At 39.4% G+C, this 13,621-nt stretch overlaps 2 protein-coding genes across 3 annotated transcripts in view; both read left to right on the top strand.

Annotated features, from left to right (window-relative positions):
* The window catches only part of LOC140714990 (transient receptor potential cation channel subfamily V member 6-like), a 111,992-nt gene that overhangs the window by 71,848 nt on the left and 26,523 nt on the right, over positions 1-13,621 (top strand). For both annotated transcript variants that reach the window (XM_073026731.1, XM_073026730.1), the window contains one exon: positions 4,506-4,582. In XM_073026731.1, coding sequence (XP_072882832.1) covers positions 4,506-4,582 — 77 coding nt within the window. The remainder of the gene's footprint in view (positions 1-4,505; positions 4,583-13,621) is intronic.
* LOC140714991 (high mobility group protein B3-like) lies at positions 82-1,378 on the top strand. Its single transcript, XM_073026732.1, is given in 2 exon segments — positions 82-459; positions 461-1,378. Coding segments are annotated over 2 exon segments (558 nt in total). The 5' UTR covers positions 82-124; the 3' UTR covers positions 684-1,378.

Genomic DNA, 13,621 nt, shown 5'->3' with positions numbered 1-13,621 from the left:
AGGATGAGGGAGAGTTAGCGGTCAGGGTAATGTTTAGAGTACAGTGATGCGGGAGAGTTAGAAGTCAGTTTAGTGGAGAGTGAGCATCCGCCATCCGACCGAGTGTCCACCGGAAAATAGCAAGATGGCAAAACGTGATCCTAAGAAGCCAAGAGGCAAGATGTCCTCCTATGCTTATTTCGTTCAGACCTGCCGTAAAGAACACAAGAAGAAGAGTCCTGATATACCGGTTAACTTCTCAGAATTTTCTAAAAGATGCTCTGAAAGATGGAAGACCATGTCCAGCAAAGAGAAGGCCAAATCTGAAGAACTGGCTAAAGTAGATAAGGTACGCTATGACTGGGAAATGAAAAATTATGTGCCAACCAAAAGTAGTAAGAAGAAGAAAGACCCCAATGCACCAAAAAGGCCTCCATCTGGATTCTTTTTGTTTTGTTCGGAACATCGACCAAAAATCAAGTCCCGGTTTGTCTATTGGTGATGTCGCAAAGAAGCTTGGTGAACTGTGGAATGCATGCAGTGAGGAGGAGAAGAAGCCATTCAATAGCAAGGCTTATAAGCTGAAAGAGAAATATGATAAGGACGTTGCTGATTATCGTGCCAAAGGCAAAGTGGATGGTGCAAAGAAACCCCCTGCCAAGAAGGAGGCATATTGTGATGATGATGATGAAGATGATGATTAAAATGTATATTTGCCTCTGCATAATTACTTGCTATGTAACTGAAAGCATTTAAACCCTGTTACAAGTGTTGCAACCTTTTAATTTTGTTATTTGGTGTGTATATGGTCTAAGGCAAAAAGTAGCTTGAGTTTTAAACTGTACAGGCCTTTTTGTAATATTCACACTACAGCGGTGAACATTGAGCTATTAACTCATCTTTCTATAAACTCGCAATTTCTTGTACAGAAGGGAGATTTAACCAGATTAAAATGTATTTATGTGGTGTTTTGTGTTTAAGTGCAGTATAGTTTAAAGTGCCATTGTAGCCAATTCAATTTGAGATTGCTGTAAGTATGAGGAGAAATGAAGCAATCAAAGTTTTAAAAAAAATCAGAGTTGTCAGTAGGTATTTGAAGCCTGCCATGCTTGTAACAACATCACTGTGTCTACTATACTAGACCTATCATACAATGCGCTTTTGACTTCATTCAGGATTTAAGCTATGTTTATTGAAGCAAAATAGCAAGATGGCAGCCACACTCTGGTAGTAACTACAATTAACAAGACCTGTTGGATAGGAAAAGGAGGTAATAATTTAACATTGGCCTCCTGTGCCTACACATAGATGATTTCTGCTGCACTTCCAAGGGGTTTATAGAAAGCAAAAGCCAAATCCAAATGGCTGTGAAAGGGCAAATGAATCTTCCTATTTCTGCAAATTGATTTTCATTTGTGTATTAAGAATAGAATTGCTCCATTAAAATAAAAAGATTTGTTTTGAGACTAATAGACCTACTGTGGCTAGGTAATATGCATCCTCTTAAAATGTTTGCAACTTTACAGTTGGTGCAATTTGGGAACAATTGAGCATGATGCTTTAAAACTTTCCTTTTTATATATTTAAAAAATCAACATTAAATGTTGCTTGTGGTGCTACATGACCCTGCCTAAATACTTCTCGGGCTTAGTGGTGGCTCCCAGTGTTGCTTCATTGAAATCCTAGTGACAACCCTGAACATTCTGTACTTCAAATGATCTTGTAACTAAGGTATATTTTCTTTTTTGTATGTTTAGCATGCTAAAATGTGTTTTGAAGTAAATAAAACTGGATTAAATTTGAAAAAAATGAAGTCAGTTTAGTGTTTAGGGACAGGGATGAGGGAGAGTTAGAGGTCAGGGTAGTAAATGAAAAGCCTGGACTTCAAGTCCAGGTCAAAGCGCTCCATCAGTGTTCCTGGAAGTTGTGTTGCAGGTGTTGAGGAGACCAGTGATCCCTAGCGAAAGGTAGAGGCCCAAAGGATTCATGATGACCTGGGTCATTGCCGTCAAAGGTCTGTACCAGCCCAGAAGTTGAGACTCGAAGGTCAGTCCCATAATGTCAAGTTCTGGGTCTAAGTCTGAAGGTCAAACCTTTGATTGGCTAGTTCTGGGACAAAGTCCAAGGCATTATGTCTATAAGTCTGAGAATCTGGGGCAAATGACTGTAGGCCCAGAGTCAATCTGTCTTGGGGTTGGAGGCCTGCTTATGTGTGTAAATTGGTGGGCGGGTTGAGAGGGATGTGAAAAGGGCTTGTTTTGTTGTTGTCTTGTTTTGTTTTGTTGTTGTTGCTGCTTTTGTTGTTCTGCAGAACACTGTGGGTGTACGATGTTAGCGTTGGAATGTGTAGCAACTCTAATGGGCTGACCCAGTACATCCTTGTGTGTGCTGGTTGTTAATGCAAATGATTCATTGCACTATATGTTTTGATCTATGTGAGATAAATAAGTCTGAATAAATCTGAATCTAATAGATGGATGGATAAATTATTGATCCCAAAGGAAATTACAGTGTCACAGTAGCAGTACAAGTGCAAAGATATACAAATATTAGAAGAGAAGTAAGAAAGAATAAAAAATAAGTTACCTCAAATGGTCTAACAGAAGGGGGTAATCACTTCCCTGGCTATAGGTTGACTCATTACAGACCCTAATGGCCGAGGGTAAGAATGATTTCGTATAGCACTCTTTGGAGCAGCGCTGTTGTCTTAGTTGTCTTACTAAAAGTGCTCCTCTGTTCAGTCAAGGTGCCACGCAGAGAGACATTGATCAGAATTGTGAGGATTTTCCATAGGGTCTTTTGTCCCACCACAGCCTCCAGTGTGAGTCTTATTACAGAACCAGCCTTTCTAATCAATTTATTGAGCCAGTTGGCTTCATCTGCATTGATACCATTGCCCCAACACCCCAGCACAACTAATCATGCAAATAAGCTCCTATAAAGTCTATTGTTTCTTTTCTGGTGTTGGCTGAGGGATTCTTATTAGCCAAGTTGCTGAGCAGTGGCAGATACTTCCTTTTTCCTGATTCCAAACGAGCTGAAAATGAAAACTTGCCCTGAGATACCAGAGGATAGCCAATGTAGATTCCTGTTTAAGAAAGGCTGTAAACATAAACCAGGAAATTATAGGCTGGTGAGCCTGACATTAGTAGTGGGAAGGTTATTGGCAATAATTCTAAGGGACTGGATATATAAGTATTTGGATAGACATGGGCTGATTATGGCTTTGTGCATGGTAGTTCATATCTAACTTATAGAGCTTTTCAAGGAAGTTACCAGGAAAGATGATGAAGGCAACAGAATTGATGTCTACATGGCACTTGACAAGGTCCTGCATTGGAGGATGGTTAAGAAGGTTCAGGTGTTTGGCATTCAAGATGAAGCAGTAAATTGGATTTAGACATTGGCTTTGTGGGAGAAGCCAGAGAGTGGAAGTAGATGGTTATCTCTCTGACTGGAGGCTTATGACAAGTGTAGTGTGACAGGGTGTAGAGGTGCTGGTACCATTGTTTTTTGTCATCTCTATCAATGATCTTGATGATAATGTGGTTAACTGGATCAACAAACTTGTGGATGACACGAAGATTGGGGGTGTAGTTGACAGCAAGAAAGGCTATCATGGCTTGCACAGGATTTGAACCAGCTGGAAAAATGGGCAGAAAAATGGCGGATGGAATTTAATGCTTACAAATGTGAAGTGTTGCACTTTGGGAGGACCAACCAGGGTAGATCTTATACATTGAATGGTAGAGCACTGAGGAGCGCTGTAGAACAAAGGGATCTGGTAATACAGGTCCATCATTCATTGAAAGTGGCATTACAGTGAGATAGGTTTGTAAAGAAAGCTTTTGAAACATTGGTCTTCATAAATTTAGGTACTGAGTACTGGAAATGTGATGTTATGTTGAAGTTGTATAACACATTGGTGAGGCCCAATTTGGAATATTGTGTACAGATTTGGTCACCTATCTACAGGAAAGATGTAAATAAGGTTGAAGGAATACCAAGATAATTTATAAAGATGGTGCTGGATCTGGAGGACATGAGTTATAAGGAAAGACTGAATAGTATAGAACTTTATTCCTTGAAATGTAACAGATTGAGAGCAGATTTGATAGAGGTACACCGAATTATGAGTGGTAAAGATAGGGTAAATGCAAGCAGACTTTTTCCATAGAGGATCTAAATCAGAGGTCATGGGTTAAAGGTGAAAGGTGAAAAGTTTAAGGGGAACATGAAGGGAAACTTCTTCACTCAGAGGATCGTTAGAGTGTAGAATGAGCTGCCAGCACAAGTGGTGCATGAACGTTCAATTTCAATGCTTAAGAGAAGTTTGGATGGGCAAATGGATGGTAGAGGTATGGAGGGATATGATCTGGATGCAGGTTGATGGGAGTAGACAGTTTAAATGGCTCAGCATAGACCAGATAGGTCAAAGGACCTGTTTCTTTGATGTACTTTTCTATGACTCTGAGATATCAAGAAATAACATTTGTTAGATGCTTATTTTAATTATCTCTCCACAGATTGTTGATTTTTTACGATATAAAACATCAGGGTATTTTGGGAAAACTACTCTTGGAGGCCCATTTCATGTTATAATGTAAGTATGATAACAATACCATTTTAATTATGCTGGTGTTAGTGTGTTGTTAATTGTAGTTTTTTTTTACAATTCTTTTTTTAACATTTTGTCCTTCAAGCCATCCTCCATAGATAGCCATGTCAGGTTTCATAGTCATCTCAGCTGGTTGTTCTTCTTGTAGGATGTGTTAAGTTGCTTTGTTCTGGAATGTAAAGACCATAAGGGTGATGGAGATAAATTCAATAATAACTTCCCAAAAAAGAAAATTGGATATACAAACGTTGTATATTTGAATAAAAATGTGTACTTATTGAGAGTATGATGCACTGGATTGGTCCTTAAATTTTGATCAAACCATAACAGCAAAACAGAATTCTGTAAATTTCAAGAACTGTACTCTGATTCTTCCTCTCTGTGTAACCACTCTTTCATTTATCTATTTTATAGGAAAAGCCTGAAGCTGCCTTGCCTATCCATCTTTTGATTCTCTGTTCCTAAAATGTCCTGTCTTTCCCCACCTTTAAAAGCTTTCTTCAAGTTTCTGCTTTCATCTCCTTCCCGATTTTCTCTTCTTCTCTTTTTGTGCATTCCACAGTGCATTGTTCCCAATTTATCCATTTTAAGACATGAGACTTATTTCTCTCTCTCATTACCAGTTTTTCTTCCATCTGTCTCAATTTTTCTAATTCCACCTGTCTTTCCTTCCCTTACACGTTTTTGACTCTCCCCATTCTTTTACTTTATCCTGCTTTATACTACCTTCTGCTCTTTCTTTGACTCTTGCTTCATGTACCCCTTCACTCATTAAATATTTCCCATTGGAAACATACAAAAACAGTGCTTGGTATCTTGGTATACTATTCCATTAGACCATGACTGTACAAGGTTAGTTTCATAACCCTTATAAACCTACATAATAGTCAAACTCAGAGTAAATTAATTATCAAAGTATGTCACCATATAGTACCTTGAGATTACTTTTCTTCTAGGCATTCATAGTAGAACAAAAAATATAATAGTCAATGAAAAACCACATGCAAAGACCAACAAACATCCAATGTACAAAAGAAGACAAATTATGCAAGTATAATAAATAGATAGATAAGCAAACAGATAGATAGATAAAGAAATAGATATAATAAAACAAAACTGAAAACATTGTAGAGTCCTTGAAAGTTAGTCCATAGGTTGGGGAATCAGTTCAGAGACGAAGAGAGTGATATTTTCCATGTTGGTTCATGAGCCTGGTAGTTGAAGGGTATGAACTGTCCCTGAATGTGGTGGTGTTCAAAGTTCAATGTATTTTTTTAAACAAAGAATGTATACCACCTTGAGATTTCATTGATTCAATATAATCAATGAAAAAATACACACAAGCAAAGACTGACAAACAACCAATGTGCAAAAGACAAACTGTTCAAAAAATACAATAAATAATTAAGTAAATAAATAATACTGAGAACACGTATCATCGAGTCCTTGAAAGTTGTGTATAACTTGTTAAGTTATAATAAGTTGTGTATCTGTTCAGAGCTGAAGTGAGTGAAGTTATCCATGCTGGTTCAGGAGCATGATATTGGAATGATAATAACTGTTCTTGAACTGTTCCTGTGGGACCTAAGGCTTTTGTACCTCCTTCCTGATGGCAACTGGATCATGGAGGTCCTTGATAATGGATGCTAATTTCTTGTGGCGGTTCTCCTTGTAGATAAGCTCAGTGGTGGGGAAGGCTTTTCCTGTGATGGACTGGACTGTATCCTCCACTCTTTGGGCATTGGTGTTTTCATACTAGCTGTGATACAACCAGTCAGGATACTCTCCACCATTCATCTATAGAGGTTTGTCAAAGTTTTAGATGACATGCTAAATCCTAGAAAGTAGAGTCGCTGTCATGCCTTCTTTGGGGTGGCATTTATGTGCTAGGTCCAGGACAGATCCTCTGAAGTGATAACACCAAGGAATTTATAGTTACTGACCCTCTCCACCTCCATTTTCCTGATGAGTACTGGCTTATAGACCTCCTTTTTCTTCCTTCTGTGGACAATAATCAACCCTTTGGTTTTGTCGATATTGAGTGAGAAGTTGTTATGGCACCATTCAACCACATTTTCAGTCTCCCTCCTATATGCCAATTCATACCACCTTTGAATCATCCAACAACACTGGTGTCATCAGCAAATTTAAATATGACATTGGAGTGTACTTTGCTGATGGTGATTGTGGAGATGTTGTCAATCTGTACTGACTGGGATCTGTAAGTGAGCAAATAGAGGGAACAGGGAGGTATCAAGTCTAGGTCTTGGAGCTTAGTGTTGAGGGGATAATAGTGTTGAATGCTGAACTGTAGATAATGAAGAACATATGGATCTATGCATCTTCATTATCCAGATGTTGCAGAGTTGCATTAAGAGTGAGTGAAATGGCACCTGCTGTTGACCTTTAGAGACAGTAAGCAAATTGAAACGGGTCCAAGTCATTCCTGAAGGAGGAGATGATATGCTTCATGACCAACCTCTCAAAGCACCTCTTCACAGTATGTGTAAATGCTACTGGGTGTATAGTCATTGAGGCAGGTTACCATGTTCTTCGTGAAGCCTGCTTGAAGCAGGTGGTTACCATAGGCTGCAAAGTGAGAAGTTAAAGATGTCAGTAAACATCCAGCCAGTTGATTAGCAGTGGTCTTTAGTATTTAGAGGATTCTCTCCTGTCTGCCTCAGAGACAAAAGTTGCAGGGTCATCAGGGGCTGTGGGAGTTCATGAAGTTGTCTCCATGTTTTGTTGGTCAAAGTGAGCATAAAAGGTTTTGAGCTCATCTGGGGGTGACATAAATTGTTGTCATTTATGTCGCTTGTTTTTGCTTTGTTGGAGGTGACAGCATTCAAGCCCTGCCGCAGCTGCCAAGCATTCTTCTGTAATTCAGTTTTGGTCCAGAATTGCCACTTTGCTTGTGAGATGGCACATATACTGTTAATTATTAACATCCATTTTGATATTGCCAGCTTAGACTCCCCTCCTTCCAATCACACTCAATGATGTGGCCAATGTTTTGAAGCACATCGATCCAGATTTTCAATCCCTATGTGTGGACATGGCTTCTAGGTATCTGCCCAAATAATCTCACTCTAGTTTTTAATTTTTGTGCAATAACAGAAAAGTTACTCTAACTGAATTTGCGTTACCAGATTCTGAAATCATTATAAATTTATCAGTTGGATTTCTCCTAAAGTCTGTACTCAACAGAGTTCAAGCCAAGTCTGTGATCATACAATCATAGTTTAAGCAATTTTAGCTCTTGTCATACTTTGGTGAGTCTGCATTTCACCTGCTCAATCCTCCTAGAGTCACAATGAAGAAACAGTGCAATAACTTCAATAGGTCCAGCTAGACTTTTAGATGAGTATTGGTTAACTATCACCATTTTCATTTCAGCTCCTTTGAAATGAAGTACAATTTTCTATTAGCATTTTCATACTTGTAAATAGATTTCCATGACATTACCCTCATCATAAGAAGACTCCCTCACCATGAACACTACTTCACTTTTATGTTGCTCTCCTTTTGCTCTACATATTTAATTGTGTATTTACCGTAAGTATCAGTTTTAATATTACTGGCATATCTCATGAAATTTGTTGCTTTATGGCATTGAAAGACATAATTGTCATAAGGGGACAGGAGGCTGGACCCAAATGCAGGATGCAGGCACTGAAGTACTAGGGGCAGGACGGGAACAACTAAACGATAGACAAGATGTGGTGACTGTGGTGTGCATGAGTGACGTGATGTTCAAGGTTATTCTGGGGTTCTGGGAGAGTCTTAGAGTTTGGGCAAGGAGGATCCCAGAGTTCAGGCAAGGCAGGATCCCGGAGTTCAGGCAGGGTCTAGGAGTTCACTGAGCAGGCCGCATAACTCCTAGGCAGGGTCCAGACCTCCCAGGCAGGAACACGGGGGCCTGAGCAGGTTGTAGGGCACCTGGGTAGGTTGCGGGGCACATCCCATCGGCAGCGAGGGATGGAAAGGGGCAGAGTCCCCCACCGGGCAACGGCAGTCCAGCCAAGCTTGCCCGACAGAGGCAAGGGATAGGAAGGGAACTAGGACCAGGGTGACTGCCAGACTTACTCGAAGAACTCATCTTTAATGAGGGGAACTCCAAGCCAGGGCAACCAGAGGAACAGGGTAAGCAGGATTACACCCTAATTCCACACAGTCCCAGAGCCCCCTATATACACCGCCAGCCGATGGGCATCAGGTGCGCCTCCTTGAGCCCCAACAAGCCATGATGAACCACAGGTGTGACTAATTGGGCTGAAGGGAGAAAGGAGGGATGGCTACAAGACCCGGAGTCTGGAGTCCGTGGACCGGATCAGGATCCGGAATGCGGGCTCCGGACCGGACAGTAATATTAATAATTTTTTAAAAAACTATAAATTACAATAAAATAATGTATAAACAATTAAGTAGTGCAAAAAGAGAGCAAAAAACAAAGTGAGGTCTGTTCCTGGGCTCATTGTCCAGTTAGAAATCTGGAAGACACAAAGTATACTGCAGATGCTGTGGTCAAATCAAGACGTACAAACAAGCTGGATGAACTCAGCAAGTCGAGCAGCATCCGTTGACTGCTCCTTTTAACGGATGTTGCCTGACCTGCTGAGTTCATCCAGCTTGTTTGTACGTCGAAATCTGGAAGAAGCTGCTCCTGAAATGTTGAGTGTGTGTTTTTAGGCTCCTGTAGCTTCTCCCAGATGGTGCAATGAGAAGGGCATGCCCTGGGTGATGGGGTCTTTAATAATGGATGCTGCTTTTTTGAGGCATTGTCTATTGAAGGTGCCTTTGATGCCACGGAGGCCCATGATGGAGCTGGCTGAGTTTGCAACTTTCTGCAGCTTTTCCCAATTCTGTGAAGTGGCTCCTCCATGCTTGATGATGAGGCAATCACTTAGAATGCTCTCCATGGTATATCTGTAGAAATTTGCAAGAATCTTTGGCGATATACCAAGTCTCCTCAACTCTTAATGAAATGTGGCCACTTTTGTGCCTGTTTTGTAATTGGATCAATATGCGGATAGATCTTTAGAGATGTTGCCATCTAGGAACTTGAAACTACTCACCCTTTCCGTTTCCAGTGACGTCATTGTCGAGAATGGCAGCTTAAGTCACTAGCTCCTCCGGAAAAACGTGTATTAAGCCCCGTTAACCCATCAAATATAATATTTTTTGAAAAATATTTGAACTGAAAAGAGGGGCAAGAATGAGGAAAAGGAATGGAAATAAAAAAAGCGACACTGCGGAGCCTGTGTCCGAGAGGACTGCAGCGAGCGTCTCTCCTACCTGACCATGTGCTAGCAAGGCGGACGCCGGGCCTCGTTCAGGCGAAGCGGCAAATATGTTCGAAATCCTGAAAGAGATAAGGGAGTTCCGGAAAGAAATAGAGCAGCAGCTCCATGATATTAAGTCAGAGCTCACCAGCGTCAATCAAAGATCACGTTCAAAACATGTAACGGATATTGAGTAAGACAATAAAAATATTACATCACCAAGAAGGTAAACTGCTTGACCTGGAGGGAAGATTACGGCGGAAAAATATCAGAATCTACAACGTTCCCGAAGGAGCAGAGGGTTCGTCTATGACGGAGTTTGTCGGAAAGTTACTGTGGGACACGCTCGATCTTCCCCCGGCTATGGAGCTGGAAGTCAAAAGAGCCCACTGTGCATTAGTCTTGAAACCTACCCGGGATAGAAAGCCACGCTCAATAATAATTAAATTCCTTCGGTACAGCACCAAGGCGGAGATTCTACAAAGGGCATGGGGTAAGAAGAGAGTGTTTTTAGAGGATAAATTAATATATTTCGACCAATATATTTCGACCCTGCGATCCTCCAGAAATGCAAAGAATACTCTGAAGTAAAGTGAGTACTAAAGCAAAATAAGATTAGATCTCAAACTCCGTACCCTGCTAAACTTCGAGTGTTTTATGACAATGGGACGCGGTTGTACCAGACAGTGGAAGAGGCGACTACAGACATGAAGGCCAGAGGGTTGCCCGTCAGCGTGACCAAAACAAGGGAAAGCCTGGCTGAGGAATTATCCTGCTCTGCTTGGAAATAGTGCGAGAATCGAGAAGGCAGGAGACGGGAGGAGGCTGAGAGAAATATATCAGGAAGAGACCAGGAGTTTCCCAAAGACAGTCCTCACCCCCTTCAGAGGAGCCATCAGGTTTGGCTAACTTTAAAAATGTTGAGAAGCTAAACGGAAGCAAAAGTACACGGTGATAGGTACCTATCTCGAGAAATACTTATTATAATGTGGATTTTATATTACTTAGTTGTTGTTCTTTAATCGCTCACTTACTTCTTTTTCCCCACCAAAATGAGAATATGTGTGTATGTGTGTAATATGTGTGTGTGTGTGTATATATATATATATATATATAGGAGTACACAGGGAAATCTTTTCTGTGTAATGGATTTGTTCACTAACTTTTATGAATACTGCAATGGGGGCCCTCAACTCACAAATAGGAGGGGTTATCCCCCACAGCTAGACATTTCCTCTAGCTCAACGCAGGGTCATCTACTAGAGACCTCAGCCTTGGAATCACACGTTCGTTGCCATTTTTGTTATTATTTGCGTTTCTTGGTTCTTATTTGTTCAGGGAGTAGATCGATTCAGTTTTATTCTAATTTCAGTGATACATTGACAGATAAATACAGATGGCTAAGGACAAGGTAAAATTAATTTCTTTTAATGTAAATGGGCTATTAAATCCAATCAAACGTAAGAGAATTTTATCCAAAATGAAAAAAGAACAAGCCCATGTAATATATTTACAGGAAGCTCATTTAAGTGATAATGAGCATAAAATAGTAAAGCGAATGGGCTTCACTAATCTGTTTTTCTCCTCATATAAATCAGGACATAGGAGAGGAGTTGCTATTCTTATCTCAAGTAAGCTAAATTTTGAAAAAGTATTCGAAATGGGAGATAAAGAGGGCAGATATATTCTGGTAAGGGGGAATATAGACGGCAATTCAGTTACTCTATTGAATATATACGCACCCCCGGGAAGTGATATTGGAAGACTCTTCCAATAGAAAAACCTATGAAACAAAATCTTTACATAAGAAAGTCAATACACTTTTTGTGGATGTTGGTTTAATTGATATATGGAGGGACCTTTTCCCTGACAGAAGGGATTACACTCATTATTCTGCTCCCCATTCTGTATATACAAGAATAGACTATTTCATAACATTTGGAAAAGACAAAGACAAAATAAACACCTGTGGAATTGGGACAATAAATGTAAGTGATCATGCACCTATATATTTATCTGTTGATTTTGACCTACAACCAAAGAATACTATTTGGAAACTAAATTCAAGTCTACTCAATGATCCGTACTTTAAGGAACAAATTAAAAAAGAAATTGGTCTCTACTTAGAATTTAATGATAATGGAGAGGTTTCACCTCCCATTTTATGGGATACTCTGAAGGCAGTCTTAAGAGGGAAAATTATAGCGATATCTTCATATAAGAAAAAAAAAAGAAATAAAACATTAGAGGAATTACAAAATAGGCTGAAGGAACTAGAGAAAAAATACAAATTGAATTTGGCACAGGATACATTAGAGGAAATTAAAAGAATTAGGAATGAAATAAATAATTTGGCTACGCAAGAAATCAGGAAAAACTTAATGTTTCTGAAACAGAGACATTATGAAAGTGGATCGAAATCTATGAAAATACTGGCATGGAAACTGAAAAAAAAGATAGCAGAAAATACAATTCATAGAATTAGGGACCCAAGAACGAAAATGATAAAAAATAAGCTAAGTGAAATTCAAGAAGCGTTTGAAGTGTTTTACAAAACTCTATATTCCAAAGTTCCAGGGGGAAGCATAACCCAAATTGACACCTTTCTGAATTCTCTAGAGTTACCCACTTTAAGCGAAGAACAAAATAGAAGGATGACTGCTGACATAACTGAAGTTGAATTAAAAGCTGCAATTAGTAGGCTTAAATTAAGCAAATCACCAGGATCAGATGGGTATACGGCAGAGTGGTACAAAGAATTTAAAAATGAGTTAATTCCTGTTTTACTTCCCACACTGAACTGGGCTCTAAAAAAGGCACAAATGCCACCCAGTTGGAAGGAAGCGATAATCTCAACTATACCGAAAGAAGGCAAGGATAAAATGGAATGTGGGTCATTTAGACCAATATCCGTTCCTAATGTAGATTATAGGTTATTTACCTCCATCATGGCCAAACAATTAGAGGAGTTTCTACCCATACTGATACATAACGATCAGACAGGTTTTATACGACAACGCCAGACACAAGATAATATACGAAGGACACTTCACATTATGGATCATATACAAAAAAATAAAATTGAAGCAATAGTGATAAGTGTGGATGCTGTAAAAGCATTTGATTCAGTTAATTGGAATTTTCTATACGGAGTTTTACATAGATTTGGTTTCCAAGACACAATTATTAAAGCTATACAGACACTATATGACAATCCTACTGCTAGGATTAAAATCAATGGATATTTATCAAATAGTCTTACCCTAGAAAGGGGCAAGAGATAGGGTTGTGCATGGTCACCACTACTCTTCGCATTATATCTGGAACCATTAGCTCAATACATCAGACAAAACGAAGATGTCAGGGGAATTACTATTAAAGGGACAGAGCATAAATTGGCTTGTTATGCGAATGACATTTTGATCTATCTAGGGCAACCAACATACTCTTTACCTAAATTGATGTAATCCTTTGAACAATATGGTCAATTATTAGGATACAAGATCAACATAGATAAAACCCAATTACTTTCATATTACTATAGCCCACCAAGAGAAATTGAAAGTCGATACCCCTGGGCATGGCACACAGAGTCTTTCAAATATTTCAGCATCATTATGCCAAAAAATTTGGCAAAATTATCAGAATATAATTATCAGCCTTTATATAAAAAAATTAAGGAAGATGTGGCAAGATGGAACCTGATTCCTTTTTTCAGTCTCAGTTCAAGGATTGAGTCTAT

This window comes from Hemitrygon akajei, chromosome 22, assembly GCF_048418815.1.
Source record: "Hemitrygon akajei chromosome 22, sHemAka1.3, whole genome shotgun sequence".
Lineage (NCBI taxonomy): Eukaryota > Metazoa > Chordata > Chondrichthyes > Myliobatiformes > Dasyatidae > Hemitrygon > Hemitrygon akajei.
Note: the sequence above shows the minus strand (reverse complement) of the source record. Positions and strands in the feature narration are given on the sequence as shown.